This window comes from Heteronotia binoei, chromosome 1 (genome assembly GCF_032191835.1).
Source record: "Heteronotia binoei isolate CCM8104 ecotype False Entrance Well chromosome 1, APGP_CSIRO_Hbin_v1, whole genome shotgun sequence".
NCBI classification, from domain to species: Eukaryota; Metazoa; Chordata; class Lepidosauria; order Squamata; family Gekkonidae; genus Heteronotia; species Heteronotia binoei.
This window is the reverse complement of record NC_083223.1, coordinates 79,919,737-79,942,811: the sequence shown is the minus strand read 5'-3', so window position 1 is coordinate 79,942,811 and position 23,075 is coordinate 79,919,737. Positions and strand designations below refer to the sequence as shown.

At 40.4% G+C, this 23,075-nt stretch overlaps 1 protein-coding gene across 1 annotated transcript in view; it reads right to left on the bottom strand.

Annotated features, from left to right (window-relative positions):
- LOC132570190 (cytochrome b5 reductase 4) overlaps positions 1–23,075 on the bottom strand; it is a 44,305-nt gene that overhangs the window by 14,414 nt on the left and 6,816 nt on the right. Inside the window, exons 3-12 of the mRNA XM_060236626.1 lie at positions 21,038–21,138; positions 20,548–20,632; positions 16,833–16,874; positions 8,264–8,318; positions 6,167–6,224; positions 5,953–6,046; positions 5,059–5,091; positions 3,729–3,851; positions 2,527–2,667; positions 226–378 (exon numbers count right to left, since the gene is read on the bottom strand). Of these exons, the coding sequence (XP_060092609.1) occupies positions 226–378; positions 2,527–2,667; positions 3,729–3,851; positions 5,059–5,091; positions 5,953–6,046; positions 6,167–6,224; positions 8,264–8,318; positions 16,833–16,874; positions 20,548–20,632; positions 21,038–21,138 (885 nt within the window). The remainder of the gene's footprint in view (positions 1–225; positions 379–2,526; positions 2,668–3,728; positions 3,852–5,058; positions 5,092–5,952; positions 6,047–6,166; positions 6,225–8,263; positions 8,319–16,832; positions 16,875–20,547; positions 20,633–21,037; positions 21,139–23,075) is intronic.

The window sequence follows — 23,075 nt, the reverse complement described above, 5'->3', positions numbered from 1 at the left end:
GGTGGCAGATATCTTTATGAAAACATTAACATAAATAATTCTAATAGTTTGCAGCCAGATTTCCAAAAGCACAATGTAATGTGTTTCAACTGTTGATTTCGAAAATGTGTTGATTTTGCAAATGTTTCAGATGTTCAAAGAGATTATGCCACAACACCACTAACAGCATCAACCCAGTTTTAGAATACCCTGATAGGCAAAAGCAAAACCTGCAAACAAACTTACCTGTGCGTATACAGTCAAGCACTGGTGTAAAAAGTCCACTGGGATAAATTTTGATCATGAAATATATATGTGTCTTATCACTATGAGAAGGGTCTCTGAATTTTGATACCAAGGAAGATGTCACAGGTGTGTATGGTTTCACTATCTCTGTACCTATGGAAAGGAAGAAATTTTTTTTTTAACTTTTACAGAACATTAGAACCTGATATATTATAGCCACTAAGAGAGAGAAAACTGGTATCAAAAACTATGGTATTAATAATATCCAACATTATTGAAAATACAATGAATAGTTCATTGTATTTGGAGCCAAAAGTCTTTTCCTTCACATCTCTTAAGATTCCAAATATGAACCTCTATGTGTTCAAGAGAAGGTTAAACAAACAAAAAAATCTACAGACTTCTTGTAAAGTTTATTTGTTTCCAGAAATGCTTCTTTTGTGTCATGCTACAGATTGTAGTCTCTTATATCTCCCTCCTTAACTAAATGTAATAAGTGGCTTTCACCAGTATTGCAATTATTCTGGTTCTTGTAGAACATACACGGCAATTATTCTGGTTCTTGTAGAACACACACTGCTGTTTTAATTTAGCTATTTTACATATTCAATGTATTCTTCAGAAGTTTAATAATGCTTCCCAAATTCATTTTATCTTGTCTGGGCATACAGATTTGACAGGACAACAAAACTTATAACAACAAAATTTACTTTTTATGATCCTAATTCGAATTTCAGAACAATGTCTATGACCCAAGGAATTGTGTTCTACAGATCCACCAAGGCTTTTGAGGACCTCCCTTTCTACCTCACATCTTCAAAAGGACTCTTCTGATAATCGGAGAACTCTTTGAAATAAAATCTGAATACAGCACAAGGGACACTGATATCCCTTATCCCACAGCCCTTATAAGCAACATTTTTCCAAGACACCACTTTGGGCTTTTGTCAGTCACTAATATAGAGATGCTCAGATCATCTTTAAGCAATAAGAAAATACAATCAGAAATTCTTGAGAATGTTGCCTGCCACTAATATCCTAGCTACTATTTGGAGGTAACAAATGAGTTCCATATAATGTTCCCATCAGTGCAACCCAAGAATCCCTTGGTGGCACAAAACTGCTGTTCCTATAACTCTCCAAGACTTCTATACCTTAGAATATTTTCATCACAATGAAAACGTCACCTGATCACACAATCTACTCTATTACACATCTGGGTAATAATTAAATCCCATCTAAATAAGGTTTTAAAATAGAATTATTAGATTAACAAAAAGCAAAGACACACATCCCTTTGTGAAAATGGAGTGCCAGCTTCCCTTAGAATTAGTCCATTTGCCATTTCCTTTTACAGGCAGTTTTATAATAACTTTGATCTATTCTAATGGTGTATTGTATAACCTAAAAACCAAGCCTCTGAAGATTCTTTTCTCTTTTAAAAACACTTCACAATTAGCAAGAGGATAGATGAACTGTCAAAACTTCCTTTGTTTGTGAAGCATTTCCTTTACCAAATTAACCAACTCATCTACCTCATTTAATCCAAAATCTACTTTATTAATCTTCTAAATTAGGGGTGGCCAACGGTAGCTCTCCAGATGTTTTTTGCCTACAACTCCCATCAGCCCCAGCCAGCATGGCCAATGGCCGGGGCTGATGGGAGTTGTAGGCAAAAAACATCTGGAGAGCTACCGTTGGCCACCCCTGTTCTAAATTATTTCTGAGATGGGCTAGTGTGTTGCCTTCCCATTTCATCCTGGTATCCTCCAAATGAGAACTGAATTAATTCTCCTATGAATAAGCACACAGCAGTGCAATGGATTTGTTATGACAAAAAGTATATTTCTAGGTGCTTTTTACCCACTGATATATAGGTAAAGACTACCAACTGAACCCTGAAGGTTTTTTATACAGAGCATGTTTAGCACTAAGCACTCATTTTCAACACAGGAAATACCACAACTTAATCTGTTAAGTAAAAGCAGTGGTGGTAGAAGGTACCATCACAGTTGGCTTATGGCAGTTGTCTTAAAGTTTTCAAGGTAACAGACATTCAGAGGCGGCTTGCCATTGCCTGCCTCCATGTCACAACCCTGGTATTCCCATGCAGGTCTCCCATCTGAATATTAGCCAGGGCTGACCCTGCTTAGCTCCTGAGATTGGCTAGCCTGGGCTATACAGACTGCAATGACAAAAATCTACTTTTTTATTTAAGAAGAAATTACACCATTATTGTGTGTTTTCACATTACAAAATGAATTGGGTCCATATGAAAAGTACAGATTTCTAATATATTACCTGTAATTGTTTTTTTGAGGTAAAGGTGGCACCCAACTGGAACTTGGAGATGAGTTCCTGCTGGTAACATTACACACAACAGCCTAGTGTCATGACTGGCACTGGACTTTGATATCAATTTGCAATTTCTGAAGAACAAGCCTAAAAAAAAGGAAACCGTATTTCATTCAAACTATCCTGCTCAAATATTCACATTCCTAAAGTTATATCTGAAGCCTGTGTAAAATATCTATTCCCAATATCTATATTTTACTAGCATCTTTCTGTACCGTTAATGCTCGCAAACCAGTTTATTAATAGAGCAACAACACATTACTGTAACAATGAACATTAATGTAAGAACAACGGGTTAAATTTTACAAACCATCAACACCTGTTGATCACTCTCCATTTTCACCTTCCCCAGCGGCCTCCTAAGAACCCTGAAAAGCTGATGCTGGAGAGTCTCAGATAAAATGCCATGTGGTACAGGGATAGTGGGTGCAGTGAAGAGGCAGAATTGAGCAAAATTACCACCCTTGCCAGTGCTAGAGAAAGACAGAGGTGGGAGTTCTGTCTCCTCACTGCAGTACCCCATGGAATTCTCTCCATATAACTACACAATCCATAGTATCACAATCCCTAGGGATAATAAGAAGGAAACATCAGCTTCTGTGCCTTCTCATCTCATATGTGGTTCACAGAACCCAATCTTTTATTATTTTATTATTGAAAGTGAAAGCTTCTGTTCATTTCACCATTTTTGACTTCCAGACTCTAAAAGACTTGAGAAGCCTTTAACATAAAATTTTGCAGGCAGTGAGAGGAAAAGAAAATATATAGGAAATATACCTGTAAACAATTTCACTGGTACCATGGAAACACAGAAGCATCAAATTGTACGTACACAACTGCTTGCGTTAGAACACAGTTGCAAAGAGCAAACAGCAATTCAATTTTGTTTCCTAAATCAGAATTGGGGGAGGGAGGGGAGAACTAGCCTTAGGGAGTACAGCTAGATTTGAGCCCATTAGCACCTTAGAAGCCAACAAGATTTTCACGGTAGAAGCTTTTGAGAGTCAAAGCTCCCTCTGAAAAGCACAAACCCAGAAAACCTTATCGGTCTCTGAGGTGCCACTGGAATCGAATCTAGCTGCTCTACTGCAGACTAACATGGGTGCCCTCTGAAAATAGCCTTTGGTAGAGAGATCAAAGCTAATTACCTCTGTCAGCGCGTTTGACAAAAGAGTTATGACTCTGCAGTGGTTGTCCAAGTTTTTTCCAAGGGAGAGTCTCTGTCTTCTTCAGGATCAACTCCACCTTTCCCACTTTTTCCGAGACCTGTACTATAAATACATGTACTGTTGTTCTACACTTAATATAAATACAGTATTTGTAACTCGTGCCTGCCCCCAGATCATTACAGCATCTGCAATACAGAAGTACAGCTGGACAACCTCAACAGAGTTTAATACTGGGGGGGGGGGGGGGGGCACAGAAGATCTCATGCAAATGAACTGAAACTGTGCAGTGAAGCCACCAGTGAACCATCCATTGCAGTTCTGTGCTTTCCCCTCAAAGTTAAAATATGAAAGATTTGCTTGATTCGACCCTTATTTTCTCCAACTCTTAATTTAATAGCAGAATATTTGGATGAATGTGGAACAAACCATTTAAAGAGTATACAACCAAGGTTAAAATATATATTTCAAGGATGACAGACTGCAAAGAAACAGAAGCCAAGGAGCAGTGAAACTAGTTTTATGGGCTCAAGGGAGCTTTCGATTTGTTTCTCTTGAACAACTGAGACTCAGGGGGGATGATAAACTACTTTTGAAATGAAGGGACTTTCAAAAGTAATTTGTTTTTACCGTGTGAGAGTTTATTGTTCAAAAGATATTAAAGTATAACATCTCCACTGAGTACAACTCATTGCATGAGCTGAAGCACTTGTTTACTCAGTATAATAAAAACAGGGGAAATGAATTATAAAAGAAGGCATCTGTATAAAATTCTACAGAACTTCAATTAATATGTCAGAATGAATAAGATGCAAAAGCTGCAATAACTAACTGGTTCTAAATTGGCATTTCAATTCTAAGATCTGCAGAGTATTTCAATAATACATCTTTTATTTCACAACAACTGACTTCTTCCTTCTGTTTGTACAAAAGAAATCTCATATAATCATGCATGTGTGTATTGGACCGGGTATCACAGGTCAAGATTGTTGTGTAATTATAACAATTGCTAAATTAGCATATAAATGTTAAGGCTTGGATGTTAAGGAGACAGATTTTCTAAAAATAAGCTGACATTCTCAAAGTCAAACAATCTAATGAATCAAAAATTATCCGGGGGGTGGGTTACAATTAGTGATTAGTATTTTTCAGGAGAGGAAGAACCCCAAAAGGTTAAGATTCTTCATATTTTAAAAGATTTTTGAAACAGTGCAGGTATATTCCATGTTACTGTAACAAAACGATTTTTACTCCACTTGGTTAGTATGTAGAAATATGACTTTGACTATGAGAACACAAGCATCTTACTCACCTACAACGTCCCCATGAACTGCATGACTCAGCTCTAAAATAGATATACATATATCTCAGTTTAATAAATTTCACATACCTTAATTATAATTAAGTTTCCTCATTTAATGTTAGGCAACCATGAGGAGCTATGTTTTGAATGGTATTTTGCATTGCAGCCATAGCATAACTAAATTATCAGGTTCCGTAGAATGAAAAACCTATACAATTTGCTATGAGACAAAGTTCAGTGATGCTGACATCTAGATTTAAGCAGATACAGTATGAATCCGCCAAACCATTTTGTGGTTCCCTGAAATTACCCATTTTTGTGCCTGAGGTAGTAAATAAAGGCATCCCTCCCTTTCCTTGAGTCAGTAAAACGTATTCATTTTAGGATAATTGGATAATATGCTGTTCTTTAATGGTGCTCCAAAATGTCCTGAGCCCAGAAAGAGAAGCTGCTTTTTTAAAATGACCATTTTGTAGAAAAACTCATTACTGCACATGGGTACATTTTATATAACGTGATCCTGGTCTTAGAACATTATTTACACATCAAACAAATGAACACATGTACCATTCAGCCTTACACTGAATCAAACCCTTGGTTCATCAGAGTCAGTACTGTCTACTCAAAATGGTACCAGCTCTCCAAGGTCTCTTCCTGGTCCTTTTACTCAGAAATGCCAGGGATTGCACCTGGGACCTTCTCCAGGACAAGCAGATGCTCTACCACTTAGCTTGGCTGTCCCTCTTGTGTTAACATATGGCACACCAGACCTTGAGCACCAACAGCGTATCACTGAAATCAGTGGGAAAACCAGCACAATTTTAATCAAGACAGGTAGCGTTTCTACCTCTGCGCTCAAAAAAGTTCCTCTGCAGTCAGGGAATTTGCCAGTAAAACTCTTACCCAAATGCAGAAGATATGAGTAGTCATTCACAATTATCTCTCCTCGCAGTCGACCTTCTTGAAGATCAGCTATCACCAACTCAGTGTTAATATCCTTACCGGGGAGGGGGAGGGGGGAGGGGAGATAGGAACAATTTCAAAGCGGTTGTTAAAACTGTGGAATTCACAGAAAAACAAACCTATTTTCCAATTCTTTTCTACTAAATATATTTACCTTTTTTTTGGTGTATATGACGACAGTGACTGTACCATCTGTCTGGAACCAATCATAACTGAAATGTATTGAGAAAACTATAAATCTTTTGAAAATAATTACACATTGAAAAGCCTGCTTCCCTATGGAATCCTTTCTTTCCTCTTTGGAAGACACTTGCCTAAATTGGATCATTCAATTACACTAGAAGGTATCACTAGCAATTGATAGAAAGTGGTGGTGGTCATTTGTATAAGGGTAGGCAATGTAGAAATGACATGAACCCAAAATCCACTCACTGCAGAGGCAAGTGTCTCTGAAGCATAGTGCAAGGTCAGTGACAAGTCTCTGCTTCTCCCATGAGATCTCCATAGTATGCCATAGGGAAACATAGGGTCAGTAATGCTGCAAAAAGTGGCTGGTTGCCAAGGACTCTTAGTGGCCCCAGAAGCAAATTTCAAGGCAGTGTAAATGGAACAAGACTGGACTAATATGGTACCTATGGGCCTATTCCAGTCAACATTCTGGCCACAGCATTCTGCACTAACCACAGTGTCCTGACAGTCTTTAAGGGCAGCCTCTTATAGAGGGCATTTAAGTAATCCAATCTAGATGTTAACCAGGGCACGGACAACAGTAGTAAGACCTTTTTTGATCAGGACAGTTTGCTCAACCTCTATTTTAAGGAGGCATTTACTGTTTCACAGACCAGCCCTGCCTCAACAGATTTAATCATCCAGAAGGGACAAGGGTTGTACAAACAGGCAGTAGGCCTCTAACTTCCAAGAATCCTATCCACACCCTCAGACTGAACAAGCTAAAAGATATCCTACACAACTAGATAAATCAGCACCCTTGGACCATCCACTCCTATCAATGCTAATGTACAGTCCAAGTTAGAACAGATGCAAAAGATTTTATTCACAAAGTGTTGAGCAAAATGACTGCAGAAGATTGCAGAGCAGTCCACCTCTTCCAATAGGCCCTTGAGCACCCAGAAGAGCCCTGCAGGTTCACTCATGCAGATCATGCATTGGAAATGAAGTAGTATTGTTTCTTTGGCTCCATCACTGCCACACAGTAGGCTTGACAAAGTTGAATTCATCTTGAGCTTTCCTCTACTGTTGCTCTAGCTATCTCCCTTTTCATTGCCCTCAACTCCTCAGTAAACCAAGGGGCTGCCCAAGCTCTTCAATCTAAGAGAAAGCACCTAGGAGCAATCATGTCAATTGTCTGAGTCATTCCCTCATTCCAGAGATCAACTGGGCATCAACAGGAGTGCTGACCATATCAGCAGCAAAATCCCCTAACGCCATCTGAAAGCCAATCAGATCCACTAGACTATGGGGGCAGATCATCTTAACTGCTTCCCTTGCAGAGTTTTGATATCCCTATAAGTTTAAACTCAAGCAAACAGTGATCTGTCCATGACAAGCAGACTGCCTTCAATCTCCCTACCTTTATTGCATTTTCTTAGTGCCCAGAGCAAAACATCAGATTTTAGCTATTTATTCAGTTTCTGTTACACAATAAGACATTTAAGATATTGACAAGTTCTTGAATTGTGCCACTTAACTTTGAGCTAACAAGCTTCAGTAATGGGTCATATCACTCCCAAGTTTGTGACAGTTCTCGCATGAACACAGGAAGCTGGCTTATTCATTGGTCTAGCAAGGTCTGCTCTGATGGGCATCAGTTCTCCAGGATTTCAGGTTCAGGTCCTTCATATAGCCTTCTACCTGATCCTTTTTAGCTGGAAGTGCCTTCAGCATGCAAGCAGGTGCTCTACCACTGACCCACAGAGACTCACCGTGCAATCAAAGTGCTGCCAGAAACTATTCAGGGCCAGTACAGGAGCTGTTATTTTAAACACTGGAATGGAACAAACATCAAAGTCCCAAACAAAAATAAAATTCTACTGGTAAGAGATTTGGGGACCATAAAGCAGCACTAAAAGGGGGGGACAGATTCCATTCCTTCACATTGCCTGCAGAAAGCATGTTATTGAAAACCTTAAATCAATAACCAGATAATATGCGAACACTACATGTATAGAGTTGCTATAAACTTGAAGAGATCTACATAGGCAGGAAAAAATAAGCAGAAATGTAATAGTACCTGGGCACTAGCTCTTTGGAACTGCTATCCAAGTCTTTAGGTTTCAAAAACACGCCTACAAAATGAAAGTGTGGGAGTTAATGTTCAAAACACTAAAAGAAAACAGTCACTTTTTTAAAGCTCATATGAGAGGATTCATGCTGTTATTCTGATATGGGAAATTTAACTACTTAAGGGAAGATTACACATTTCCATACATTCGAACTGCTACATTAGTTCCATGATTTTGATACATCCTGTACCTAGTAGGCCACTGTCACATATCAGCCTCTACTGCACATCTTCACTGATCCTTACTCTGCTGCATATGAGTTTGGACCCAGCTAGCATTTTCAGGGGCCAAAGACAACTTCTCATGAAATACAATTTTTCCATGAGAAAGAGTGGATTCTTGCTCTTTTCTACTGGCACAAACAAACACTGCTATTCATCTTAATTTTTTCACTGAATTTCAGGCTCCAGTGGGAGGGTCAAGGCAGGACAATCACTCTCTGCATGCAAAACATCCTTTTGCTTATGGGAAGTTTGCTGGGAATTCAAGCCACTGGCTTGTATTATTTGCTTACATGTATGTAGAATCACAATTAACAGGTTTCAGTGGACTTAGAAAAGCTTCACTATGCATAGAACTGCAACCCACTTGAGTATCTTAAGTATCATATTCCTATGCTTTTGTGACTTAATAGTATGGGGCTTAGAGCACCCCTAAAATCCATCCATAGGGAGCCCACCTGACTTCAGGACAGAAGGATCATGACTCCATAAGTGTGACTTATCAAACTTGCAATATAAATTGTTCATTCAAATGAAACAATGCCATCTTGGTCACATGTCATTTATAACATGGTATAATGCATGAGATCCCTAACTTGTTATTTTTTTTTTTAGCTTAGCCTGCTCAATGACTATATTTTATATCTACCTCTCCACATCAAAACCATTGGATTGATGCAATTTTTTTAAAAATCAAATAATTTTAGAAGTACAGCATGCACAGATCTCACACACATGCACACAAAAAGAACAGGCAGGAGTACAAAGGAGAACTAGCTTCATGATACTCCCATTGAAAGTGTGCATTTTCTCAGAAAGACTTGCATGAATGAAACATGGCTAAAGAGTAACCATTTGCATATTTATTTCTGAATAACTCCATTTGTGTGTAACAGTACTTAACATTTATAGAGCTCCTCTTAGTGTTCACAGAATAGTCTGTTACAAAACATACAGCACCCTTGTGAAGGTGACCCATTTTACGTTATGAACCGCAGACGGGGGACTGAACCTGAGAGAGAGAATGCCTTGTCTAAACAATCTAGTGACTTCATGGTAGTGGTGAGACTCAAACTGGAAGCTTCCTGATTTGTAGCACAGTCTTTTAGCTATCATGCCATGTTTAAATACCAGGCTAGCTCAATCCACCTCATTAGACACTATCCTTATAGAGATATTTGCAATCCTTGGAAGCCAGTTCCACTAAAATCATGGCATGCACTTGCACAAAACTATCAATCTACTGAAATTCACAACCTGCTGGGGACAGTGATAATCCCACAGCATTTCTGCAATTGCTGTAATTACCGCAGAGCAAGCTGGAAACAGAAGGATCAATATTTTGAGGCTCCCTGCTCAAGTGAAAACACTTTTCCTTGGATCCTATATATGCTTTTCTTCTGTTTGTAAATTCTTTTACTTTAGTGAAAGCAGTCCTGCAGAGCATGCTCCTCTGGAGCTAGGCACTCTCAGCTTACGGAAAAACATGGGGTGAGCAGAAGTGTATAGTGCCAGAGCAACGTATTCCATAGTGTAAAACCACTCCTGCAACACTGGTGTTGATGAATAGGAGCAAGCTCAGACCCTATGTCACAGCAAAACAACAGTTACAAGATGAAGACCAAAGCCCAGGTACCAAACTGAAACACCAGTTTAGTGTAGTGGTTAAGTATACAGCCTATCTGAAAGAGCTGGGTTTGATTCCTCAATCCTCCAGCAGATGTGACCTTATGACAGTCACAACTTCTCACCTGGTTCTCCAGATCAGAGCCTGCTGCTCTTAACCACTACACCAAACTCAACCTCATAGAGACTATGTTTGGTTTACTAAATTTTAGTCCATCATTTTCCTCTAGTATTTGTTATGGTTCTAGGAGTTTTAACACACCATCTACAGAAATAACATAGGGTACTTATTCCACCCCTTAATATTTACAAAATTAATCTTGTTTTCAAATTAATCTCTCTCATACTGTCATGATCCTAGGCCTAGTAAGGCCTAACGGCTCCAAGGAAGCCTATATCAAAGTAGCTACAGTGCCTACATTTTCTAGCATGCCTTCTGTCCCTGACTGGGTGGGCAGAAGTTTTGGAGGGAAAACTTGCCCAGTGAAGGCTTAGAGGGGTGGAACCTGGGAGGAAAGCATTAAAAGGCTAGCTACAGAGAGGGAAATGTTCTCTCTGGGACTGCTGAGATGGATAGAGGCTGTAGCAGGATGGATCCCTCATCCAAGAAGGGTGAGTTGGTTTGAAATCAGAAGTAGGGAACGTTCTGCTAGTTGTGTCAGGGCTTTTTTTTTTTTAAACCCACCTTTACTGTCTTGTTTTTCCTTGTTCAATGCTGCACTAAAAGTTTTTACAACCCACTTGTTTCTTTAGGGGGTTGTAGAATCTTTCGGGCTCAAGTGCCGTGTTCTACTGGAGAAAGTTTTTCTTCCAGACGTTTCGTTCTCAGCTGCGGAGAACATCCTCAGTGGCGTTGCAACCGGAGCAGGCGCTCTGACCTTCTTGGCTGCTGTGCATTGAGTGAGGCCAGGGCTGCTGGAGAGCTGCTATTTCTAGGCTGGAGGGGGTGTGGTGAAAGGGCAAAAAAACCTTTCTCCAGTAGAACACGGCACTTGAGCCTGAAAGATTCTACAAACCCTAATGATGTTACCAGCCGTGAAAACCTGAAATCTTTGATACCACTTGTTTCTTCTTGAGTACTTATAATAAACTTGTTATTGTTATACTGCCTGGGTCTCTGCATACCTCTTTGGTCACAGATAAAAAGTATTTGCAAAGAAGGAAAACACAGGGGTTGGACGGGTGCTTTGCCTTCCCAGACAAACCTTTACCAGAGTGGTGGCAGCTGGTTATTACCTTTAAAGCCCTATATGGTCTGGGACCTGCCTACCTGAAGGACTGTCTCTCCCCACATGTTCCCCAGAGAGTACTGAGGACGGGAACACAATCTCTTCACTATCCCTGGGCCAAAAGAAGCCCACTTGAAATCCACCAGAGAAAGGGCTTTCTCCGTTATGGCCCCTACATGGTGGAATCAGCTGCCGGAGGAGGTGAGGGTCCTGCGGGACCTTGTTCAGTTCCGCAGGGCCTGTAAGACGACCCTCTTCCGGCTAGCCTACACCTAGCTAAGATGAGAACTCAATGTAGCTTGGCCAGACGTCTGTTCTATATGTACTTGGAATGTTTACTGGTTTTTAAGGTTTTAACTGTTTTAAATGTTTAATTGTTTATATATTTAAAATTGTTTAATTTTTATGTTTGACCAATTTCTGGAAGCCGCCCTGAGCCACTTGTGGGAAGGGTGGGATATAAATCATGAATAAATAAATAAAAGCCAGTAGAGGCCCTCCCTGCTCCTCTGCTTGTGACACATATAAACACAGGATCTTTAGTCCAGTCCTCTTCTAAGGAGGGCAACATACTTGATTCTTCTCTCAAAAAGAAATCCCAGTTCAAAGCAGAAAAGTTAAGAGTCAGAAAAGAAATGAAAAGGTTTGAAAAGCCAACTGTCAACACTGAAAAGCCAATTGTCTTTTTTTTTTCTCCTGACAGGGCTTAAAACAGATGAAACTTTGCAGGAAATATGGGTTCACAGTGGAAGGCTCCCTGAAAATGTCAGCTATCTATGACACTTAAATGTCGCTTCAATGTCAAGCAAATTAAAGACGGGAACTGAAAATGAAATTGCAGAAATCATGGTATTATGTAAGCCAATGAAAGGGAAAATGGGGGAAGGGGGAAGAAAAGATGTGAATGAATGAAAAAGACTAAGTTCCTGAAATGGGAATTTGAAGGACACAAAAGAAGAAATGAAATCTAATTTTACCTCTTTCAAGAGACTTATAGCAAAACATGGCTGTCTGTGAGCTATATTGGAAACATACTTTTGAAGAAAGACAGACAAGTCCTCAGGAAGGAATTGTGCCAAAAGATTAAAAATATGAGTTGTGAAGAAGGAATCTTAAAATTAGGTACAGGTCTAGAACATTAGTAATAGTAGTAGTAAAAAGTTCTGATTAGAATATTCATTTCAGTGTGAGAAACAGACATCCAAGGCCATGCTGAGATTCTACCTTATCTCACTAGTTTTGTTTTCTACCCCTCTTCTTTAAAAGAAGCAGGTAGTCTTTATCTTACCTGCCTCTTTTAATCCTAGCCACAGCTCACCTTATTAGCTTTCCGGAGTAACAGCTTTTACTCTTTGTTTCCTCTTTTGCCAAGCAGGTGGTGGGGAGTTGTACAAAGATCCTGGCTTACCCCTTTTAATCTTTGGTGTAGAGCTAGTTTGGTGCAGTGGTTAAGTGCAGGGACTCTTTATCTGGGAGAACCGTGTTTGATTCCTCACTCCTCCACATGCATCTGCTGATGTTACCCTGAGACAGTCACCAGTTCTCATAGAGCTGTTCCTATCAAGAGCAGTTTCTGTTAGAACTCTCTCAGGTCCACCTACCTCACAAGGGGTCTATTGTGGGGAGGGAGAAGGGGAAGAAGATTGTAAACCGCTCTGAGACTCCTTTGGGTAGTGAAGGGCAGGGTATAAATCCAAACTCCTCTTCCTCGTCTTATTTTTTTTTAAATCATTTTACACACCTCTTTTGGGGAGTGGCTTTACACTCATTTTACATTTATATCCATTTGATTGGGTTAACAGACCTTTCTCTAACTTAAACTTGGAATTCCTTTATTATTCTTGGCAGGAAAGATTACATTAGCTCAGTGCTGGAAAACTAACAAGATTCCTACTTTATGCCAATGGTTAGATAAGGTTTGGGATCTACTGATACAAGATAAAATCAGCACAAATCCTACAGGCTGAGAATCCTTTGATGGCCAATACATTTGTTGAAAAAATGGGTTTGATTTTCTTATATAAATGAAAAATTTTCTGTTATATCCTCAGTACCAACTAAGTACCTTGATTTTGTACTGTATTGAACTTCCACTGTTCCCTTTTTTGTTGTTATGCTGAAAATGTAATATTCTAATTTGAGCAGATATTATTGCTGTTTAAATGGTTTATGTGCATATGTTATGACTGGTTTATATAAAATGAATACAATTTGAGTTATAAAAAGTGGTGTTGCAAATTAGCAAGATAATCTGCATTGAAGTAACTTCTGCTAGATATTGCTAAGCCTTAGTATGTTTTGCTAAATATTCAAGCTATTTATTTTACTCAAAGTATTTCTTTTAACAGCCCCTTTAAAAATTTTCTTTCAGTATTTTCAATTCCAATTTAGTTTTAGTTTAATTAACTGTCAACTTGTATATCAACTTATCTGCTACCTGCTGATTGGCTGTTGTAAATGGCCTTGGGAGATGCTGAGGCTTTTCATTCATTTATTATTTATTTCACTTGTATCCCGCCCTCCCCAGACTGGCTCAGGGCGGTTAACAACAGTCTCAGTTCGATGACAGATTCGTATCACAACAATAAAACATTATTAAACATTAAAATATTAAAACAGTTTAAATACAGTTCAGAGGGCGTTCTGTCTGTTTTGCATTAATTTGTGATGATATTGTGGGGTAGATCATACACACCCTCATAGATGTTAAAAGTACCTCCATTTAGTTATTAAAAGCCTGCCTGAACAGATGTGTCTTATAGGCCCTGCAGAATTGTGATAAATTCACGATCTATGGGGGGCTGATTGGAAAGCGGGGCCCTAGCCACTGGGAGGGGGAGGAAGCCTGAAACAACCAGTGAGAAGCACACTTGCTGTGGGGCTGAGCAATGGAGGCAGGGTTGCAGTGTGTGTCAGCAAGTAAAAGGAAGGAATTTAAAGAAACATGTCTCTTTAAATACCTTCCCTTCTCCCACTGGCACATGCCACTGCTGCGGCATGACTCAGTGAAGAAAGGGGAGGTTATTTAAACATTAATACCTTCCCTGAATCACACTGCAGCAACTGCATGCGCCAGCAAGAGAAGAGAAGATACTTAAAGAGACGTGTCTCTTGAATATCTTCCAGCATGCCCACTCCTCCCAATCCCCCCCTTCCCTCACTGGGAGGGGGAGGAAGCCTGGGACAACTGGTTTACTTGCTGACTAAGGGAAAGACCCTCTCCATGGTGCTGTTTCTTGCCATTGCTGCCCTGCCACGGCAGGTCTCACTGCTCCAATCAGCGCTGCAGCCCTCGCTACTCTAGACCCAATCAGGTACCACCTTTTGCCTTAACAACTAAAGACAGGAGCCCACAAAACCTGGGGATCTCCCGTCCCCACCTGGGAACTAGCATCCCTACTTTCCTCTAAAATTTAATTTTGACAGTCAAAACTTCTCCATGCCATCTTCCAAGCGCCTAACTGCTGTTCAAATTTCAGATTATATTTAGAAGCTGATCTTGGTTCCATCTTCCTATTAACATGGAAAGCTGTGGTGAAATTCAGATTTTTCTAAATGATCTTTTAAAATGGACTGAGCCATTTTTTAATTCAGTTGTGATTTATATTCTTCTGTAAGATCTTTTATTTCTCCATTGATTTCACACTTTCTAGTATGTTCACACAATTACCATTTATTATATTTGCTATCTGGCAAAGATAAAGCTGTTACCGTGGCCATAGCTCATTATTTAACTGCTGCCTTGAAAATTCATCCAAAGGTATAATATTAATTCATGTCTAAAAGCATATTTGCATATAGAGAAATACATTGGAATACTGTGGATGTATAGCCCTTGCTGAGAATGGGTTTAGCTGGAAGAGACACCTCCCTAGGACTGAGCAGGGATACTGATTTCTTATCTCACTGCCTATGCTAAACCCATTTTCACCAAGTAGAGTTATACATCCACAGTATTCCAATGTACTTCTCTTTTAAAATAGTATATCAGAATATCTTTTTCGTATTGACAAACTTAAATAAGGAATATTGGTTGCTTATCTCATTACATATGCTATAAACCCATCTTTCATTATATTCTAAAGTATTTTTTTGTATTGGCAAACTGGAATGATATTTGTAATGTATGCTACAAGTAAATTGAGTGGACAGGAACACCTCTGAGCAGGCTTGAGGAGCAATAGAGCAATTCACAGACTCTGCATTTATTGACATGTAACACACTCACCATCATTCTCCAACTGACGTGTTTACTGCCTTTGTTGTTTTCCCATGCAAATGCTATCCAGACCAAACTCCATGTTCTTTCAATTTGTTTATTTCACTATTTTGTCACTGGATTCTAACTTTGTACTACTTTACATGCTTAGCCACTGTCCACCACCTATATGTAGCACTGCCCATTGTACCCCATTTCATCATCTGACAAAGTGCATGCCCGCAAAAGCTTACATTCTGAATAATACTTTGTTGGTCTTAAAGGTGCTACTGAACTCCAACTTTGTTCTGTTGCTTCTGACCAACATGGTTGCTCACCTGGATCTACATATTTGCATATAGGCACTCTTTTTTTCGCACTGGAACTGGATTAGCATATTCATACAAGCTTGATGAGATCTATCTTTTCAACTGTTCTGAGATATGCTACTTATAGAGAGATCTGTCACTTCCTAATTAAAACAGCAATCTGATTTCTTTTGCAACCAGAAAGTATGAAACCTACTTGTTATAAACACTCAGAAATGAAAACACATGTGCATCTGTACATGGAAGAATCACTTTACAATTAATCTAATCACACTCAACAAAAGGCAGTCATTTAATGAACCTCAAGATAAGACAGTGAACAGAAACAATAAGAAAACAGGAAGCAATGAACAAGAAATCAAGAACACTGATCTGGAAAAGACCATAGGAGCAACAATATTTTTTAAAAGAACAAAGAGGAGTTCAAGACCTCTCTTGCTATAGCTCTACTGATATCTTTATAATCAGATTCTAAAACAAAAAGGGCCAGTGATAGGATTTATAAAGATGAATATTTGTATAGATTGACAATTGCATTTTTCTGTTTTTGTGTTATAATTCTATAGGAGCAAATGTCAAAGTCTTACAGTCCTAAAGAAGCCTTGGATAAGATCCTCAGGATGCATCTTCTATTTTGCAGCATGGAACTTGGCTCTCTTGCTAGAGTTGCGCAAGGCTGGATGATCTGCAGATACCTTTAGGCACTGTTCATCTGCTTTCTGATTCCCTATGTCTTGGCTTGCATAGTTTCATTTGATTGGAAAAGAAACCAAGAGTCTGAAACAGATGATCTCACAATTGGTTAGGAAACTGAGCTACCTGACTCGTGAGACCCCTTTCTAATGCTGAATCACATGACTGTATGCTGCCTTATTTTTTAAAAAAAGTTGGTATACTGTTAACACATAACTTACCATTTACAACTTCCTTTTCTTCATGTACAGTGCGACAAGGCTCTGTAAGTATACAAGAAAAACACATTGATCATGATAGTAACAGACTTCTGAAGTAGATAACTATATAAGCATACAGGGCAAAAAAATTACTGTAGAAAAGTAAATACTGGTCAAACAAGCTGAAGAAAAAAGTATTAACAATACAAAAGTTCAGAATTAAAGCAAAAGTCCATAAACTGAGGAATATAGCATCCACACCATCAGAGTCCCCCCCTTTGATGCTGGTGAGTGCAGCCCCCAGGCCCTGGCTAGAGAAACATGTATCCCACCATTGCACAGAGGCTCTGCAACTCACCATTGGGCCCAAGAGGCCCACTGGGAATCGGGTGAGCCTGGGGCCGACAGAAGTCTAGAGGACGAGGCCCTGCTGCAGCTGGTACATGCCATCAGAGGCCCCCACCAGGCCCATCCCCAGATCAGAGAGGAGCAAAGTGAGGTCCTGCAATGTAGGCAACTGAAAGGAAAGCCCCTGTGATGGCAGTGGAAGGCCTGACTGCAACTGAACAATGGCCACATCTGAGTAGAGAAGAACCACCCCAGTTCAGTGCTGGTAGTGAGGCATCTGGTGTGTCGAGGGTGTGGCCCAAGCATCTCGGCTTAAAGGCAGGGGTGAGGCCTAGCAAGCAGGAAGCCCAATAGGAGGGTGGAGTCAGAGAAAAGGAAAAAAAAGACGCCACAGAAGAGGTTGAAGAAGAGTGAAGGCTAGTGCTGGATCTTGAGAGAAGGGCTGAGTAGCACAGTAGCCTGAGAGGAGAGCGTTAGGGTAAAGTAACCTGACCCCCTCCCATTCTGAGACCTCTGGCCTGACTGCCAAGAGGAGCAGGGTTCCCACGGCAATGGTGGCACAGGAGCAGGCCCCCGGGGGCCAGGAAAGCTTGACGCAGATGTAACAGCAGTACACCATGCATAAACAATTTACATTTTAAGCTTCAGCTGTATCAGCCTATTTTTACTAAACAAATACAAACTTCATTAGGGTTTGTAGAATCTTTCGGGATCAAGTGCCGTGTTCTACTGGAGAAAGTTTTCCTTCCAGACGTTTCGTTCTCAGCTGTGGAGAACATCCTCAGTGGCGTTGCAGCCGGAGCAGGCTGCTGTGCAAGAAGGTGTGAGTGCCTGCTCCGGCTGCAACGCCACTGAGGATGTTCTCCACAGCTGAGAACGAAACGTCTGGAAGGAAAACTTTCTCCAGTAGAACACGGCACTTGATCCCGAAAGATTCTACAAACCCTAATGATGTTACCAGCCGTGAAAACCTGAAATCTTTGATAACAAATACAAACTATCAAAGCAATTTTTAACAGGGGTCACGTGCCCCCAAGTGGGTGACCTACAAGTCTTGAGAATGCCACTCGGAATTTTGAGAGGCATCTGGGGTTTTATGCAATCCCTTCCTCCCTCTTGAAATGGTTTCTGACAGCTAGTGGACAATAATTTTTTTATATTCAGTCTGTCCAGAGACTAAATGTCCAGATTTCTCTTAGGGCGTTTTCGCACTCACCTTCAGCCGGCGCGACCCCCCCTCTTCACCGCGCAGGATCTGCGCGGATTTCGCACTAAACGCCGCGGAGCAGCCGGAAGAGCCGGAAACTCCCGGCGCAAAAGCGGAGCAAACGGAAACTGCTTTTTGGCGGTTTCCGTTTGCACCGCAAAAGCGCCGGGAGTTTCCGGCTCTTCCGGCTGCTCCGCGGCGTTTAGTGCGAAATCCGTGCAGATCCTGCGCGGTGAAGAGGGGGGTCGCGCCGGCTGAAGGTGAGTGCAAAAACGCCCTTACAGACAAAATCAGAAGCAAACTTAATAAAATGGCTGACAGCCCTCAGGCTCAAGGGTCTAACTGATATATGGCTGAGATATACATATATTATAAATACACCTGTGCAAAGTCACTTTTCTGTTATTTCTGAGTCCAAATTGTTTTATATTTCTGGTGGGAGGTCAGTGTGGGGGAGGTCAGAAACCATTATGTGGTTGACTACAGTGCTTTGACACCTATTGAAGAGCTGCACTGGTTCTAAGCCCTGGACATTCTGACCCTTACACTGAACCTTTGACTCTGACTTGCATAGTCCTTGACCAACATGTCTTTAGCTGTTCACACTGCAGCCTTATATATATCCACCAAGTGCCACTGTCTTCACATAATTACATTACAAACATAGATAGATGGACTCAATTATACAGGAGACATAAATTTCAAGACTCATAGGAGAGAAACTGGCAGAATTTTGGGAAAGGAGACATGAAATTCATGTATCTGCTATATGTACTATGTGTATTTTATTAAACAGAACTTTGGTTCTCCCCCATCATTCCCAGCAGCCTAGATGCAGAGATGTGTTTTCCAAACTTTTGTCTACATTCTTGGTGATAACATGTACCATCCCCAAAACACAACAATTATACTTTACGATAAACCTGGTCAGGACTTTTTGGTAGGTAGATAAGAGAGACTGATGTTGATAATGCTGTTAAGGGGTGGGGTGGGGGGGGGTTGTTTTCTATCTTTCGTTGTTATTGTATCTTTTGATAGCTACCTATAGAATTTTGAGCTCAAATATAAGAATTTATAGAGTCCTCTACAATATCTCCGGAGACCCTCAGGAGCGGGTCTGTGTAATGTAATGGATCTCCTTAGAAATGTTGGCCATAATGTGGGGTATTTCTGTTCACAACAGAATAATCTGACAAGTGATGATGGATTTGGACTTCCTGTGTCGTGGATTAACTTCTGATTTTTCGGGCTGATACTGAGCACAGAGCACATTCCTTCAGAATGTGAAAGAGAATGATTCTTAAGAGTAGATTCTAGCTTAGCCTGAACAGCAGCAGTAGAAAGCAAATTCAAAGCAAGGGGAATAGTTTCAGAGAGATCTGAGGCCAATTGGGCACTGATTGGTTACAGCGCCTGAAAAATCCTTTGATTTCTCTGGCATCTAATGAAAGATTAACAGCCTTAAAAAAAGAGTACTTGGAGTACTCATATGCTAGACTCATTATTTTTACATTTTTGAATATTTTCTATTTCCTGAAGAATTTACTGTTTTTTAGATGGCTGTGGTTACATTTTCAGCCTGATGTGATGCAGAGTCCGGCAATGACAAATTACTTCTGAATTTCTCTTGCCTTGAAAACCCTGTGGGGTTGTCATAAGTCATTGTGACTTGGAGGGCACATTCCACCACATGCATATGGTAGATTTTAACAATTTTCTAGGATTACACTCCCACTCTGTCTTTGGTAATTTTTGTATTTCGTATATGTGTGTGTGTGCCTGCCATGTCAACTTCTGGTGACTGACCCCTGCTGGGGGCCTGGAGGATATTCAGAGAGGTGTCTAAATAAAGCCCTGCCCCTGTCCTCATGACTTGGTATTTCAAGGAGGTCTCCATCCAAGTACTAACCAGAGTCAACCCTACTTAGCTTCTGAGATCTGATGAGATAAGGCTTACCTAGGCTATCCAAAGATTGTGGCACTAGTTGAGAATTTTGGGGAGCACATCTGAGTACTGAAAGGTTCAGAAACATTATGCTGATTAATTTTATTCAGCAGCAGAGGGCTTTTCTTGGCAGATTCAAACCTGATCATACTAGCTTCAGAGGGCAACTCCTCAGCTTCAGATGGTAAAATATTATATCTATTATAATTTTTCTCAGTATTATCTATTGTGCATACCTTTCACAGAAGCAGTAGGTTTAAGTGCCATTCTTCCAACTAGACACTCTTTCAACATAGATTCATAATTAACCCAACGATGAACCTGCATGAAAGGAAACAGTTAATTTTTTAACATTTCCAGGAAATTACTGAGGTAAAGAGAAACAGCCATACTAGTGTGCTGCTGCAAACACAAAAAGGGTCTTGTTACTCCAAGACTATAAATAAATGATCAACAATCTAAGAGCAAGGAAACCATCTGCTTAAGGACTCCTCTGAATTTGACCTCAGGTCTAAAGTTAAGCAACAGAAGTGAATCCAATATAATCTATTTGTTCAAACGGGAATGTTATTATTAAAATTGGTCCTTTTTCTGTAAAATACATAATCTGCAGTTCTAAAAAAGGAAGTGATAGAATAGCAGTGTTTTCAACAGACAACAAAACATCTTATGTACTGCACAATTTTTGGATTATTTTTCCATGACCCCAGGGCCACATGTTTTTACCTGATCAAAGAGGTCTGTGCCATCTGCCCCTGCTGCTTTCATTAACTCATCTTCACCGCCTGGGTGATATTCCATATATGGTGTAACATTATATACAAGACCTGAAAAGTGTTTTTAAAAAAAAGCTGTAACTTTAAAAAATCGTTTAATGAAAATATACAGATTTTCTTACAAAGAGAAGGGATGTATATATGGAACCACTTAGTAGCACAAACAAAAAATCTTAGAGAGAAATTGTAAATGAAACAGATTATACTCAACTAGGAATAAGGCCCATTGGAAGGAAAAAATACAATGGGCTCTAGAAAGAGGCTCTGGGTGAGTGCCCCCCACCCCTGCTGCCTTCCCACCCACCCAAGTGAAGGCATTCACTCCCCCCACCCTCCTACAACTACCCCCCCCAACCACCTCTTTCTCTCAACTACCCCCACAGCCTTGGAACTCTGCTACTCCCCTCACCCTTGCTGTCTTCCCACCCACCCCACAGCTGAAACAGATGCTGGCTCCCCCCCCCCCATGTGCCCCCTTGTCTGTGGTGGCTCAAAGCCCTGAAACAGGTCCAGGATGGAGATAAGAATAATTATTGGGAGGTGTGTGCAGGGGAGCATGACAACAGTCACACAAGTCGCTGTGGGGACCAAAACAGCTAACATCATTCTTCTCCCCCCATTTTGATCTGCACATCAACCTTGTGAGGTAGGTTTGGCTGAAAGTCAGTGACTGGTCAGAAATCACCCAGTCAGCAGGAACCTGGGTCTGGCAGACCCCACTCTGAAGCACTAACTGTTATATCACACTGGCTATCATACTTTTCTACAACTCTAGGTCCCTTGGGTTCCTTTTCAAGTTTGCAGAAAGATCTGTCTTAACTGTTCACAGCTCCAGTAACCAGATTTTAGAATCCAAAGAGTTGGTCAATTCACTATTAGAATATAAGATAAGGAACTTGCTTACTGTCTCCGATGCCAAGTCCCATCCAATCAAGAAAGAGATTAAAATTTGGGTCAAGGCCTTTTGAATTGTGACTCTGTATAATCAGCTACCCTTCTCAAGCCTACCTTCAAAAGACATTTTTTTGTAAACTTCCTTTTAAAGTGCTAATGGTCTCTCATTGTTTTGAAGTCACAAAATTGGAAAGAACCTCTAGGATTCTAGCCCGACCCTCTGCAAAATGCAAGAAATTCTCAACTACTTCCCCCCCCCCACTCTTATTGATCCCTTCTCCATGCTCAAAAGATGACAGAAAAGAGGGCAGAAGACTTCACAGAGGGCAGAAGTCACAAGAAGGTAGAAGACTTCACAGAACACATATATTTTGTTGCTACACATACTTTGAACAGAAGCTCTTCAGTGTGCAATGCCTACTGACAAGGGACAAGAGAAGAGGTGTGGAGGCTTACAAAAACTTTCACTCAAAAATGGGGGCTCCTCACCTCATGAGTGAGACAGCCCCAGTTATGAGGTATCCATTTTTTTAAAAAAGTCCTAGCAAGTTAAGCACCTGTGCAAGTTCAGCAGCAGGGCACAGAAGCCAGTGCACTCAACTTGTATTGAGTCAATGTAGAACTACAGAGCGGGGACACTTGACCCTTATTCAACTTCTGGCTAAAAATATATATATAAAATAAACTTTAAAATACCCATTATAAAGGTAGAAAGCCAGCAGGAATGAGGAGGAATAGCCTGTTTCATAGAGTGTTACATAGAATTATTGATTTGGAAGGGACCTCCAGGGTCATCTAGTCCAAACCCCTGCAGGGAATTCAAATATCTCCCCTCCCACACCCCCAGTGATCCCTGCTCCATATCCAGAAGATGGCCAAAAAAATAATAATAAAGAAAACCTCCAGGATCCCTGGCAAAATTGGCCTAGAAAAAATTGCTTCCTGACCTCAAAGTGGCAAACTGCATTTCCCTGGGCATGTAAGAAAGGGCCATAAGAACAAAGCACCTTCCTACCGTCCTTCTCAAGATCTGCCTAAGTACACAGAATCAGCATTGCTATCAGATGGCCATCTAGCCTCAGTTTAAAAACCTC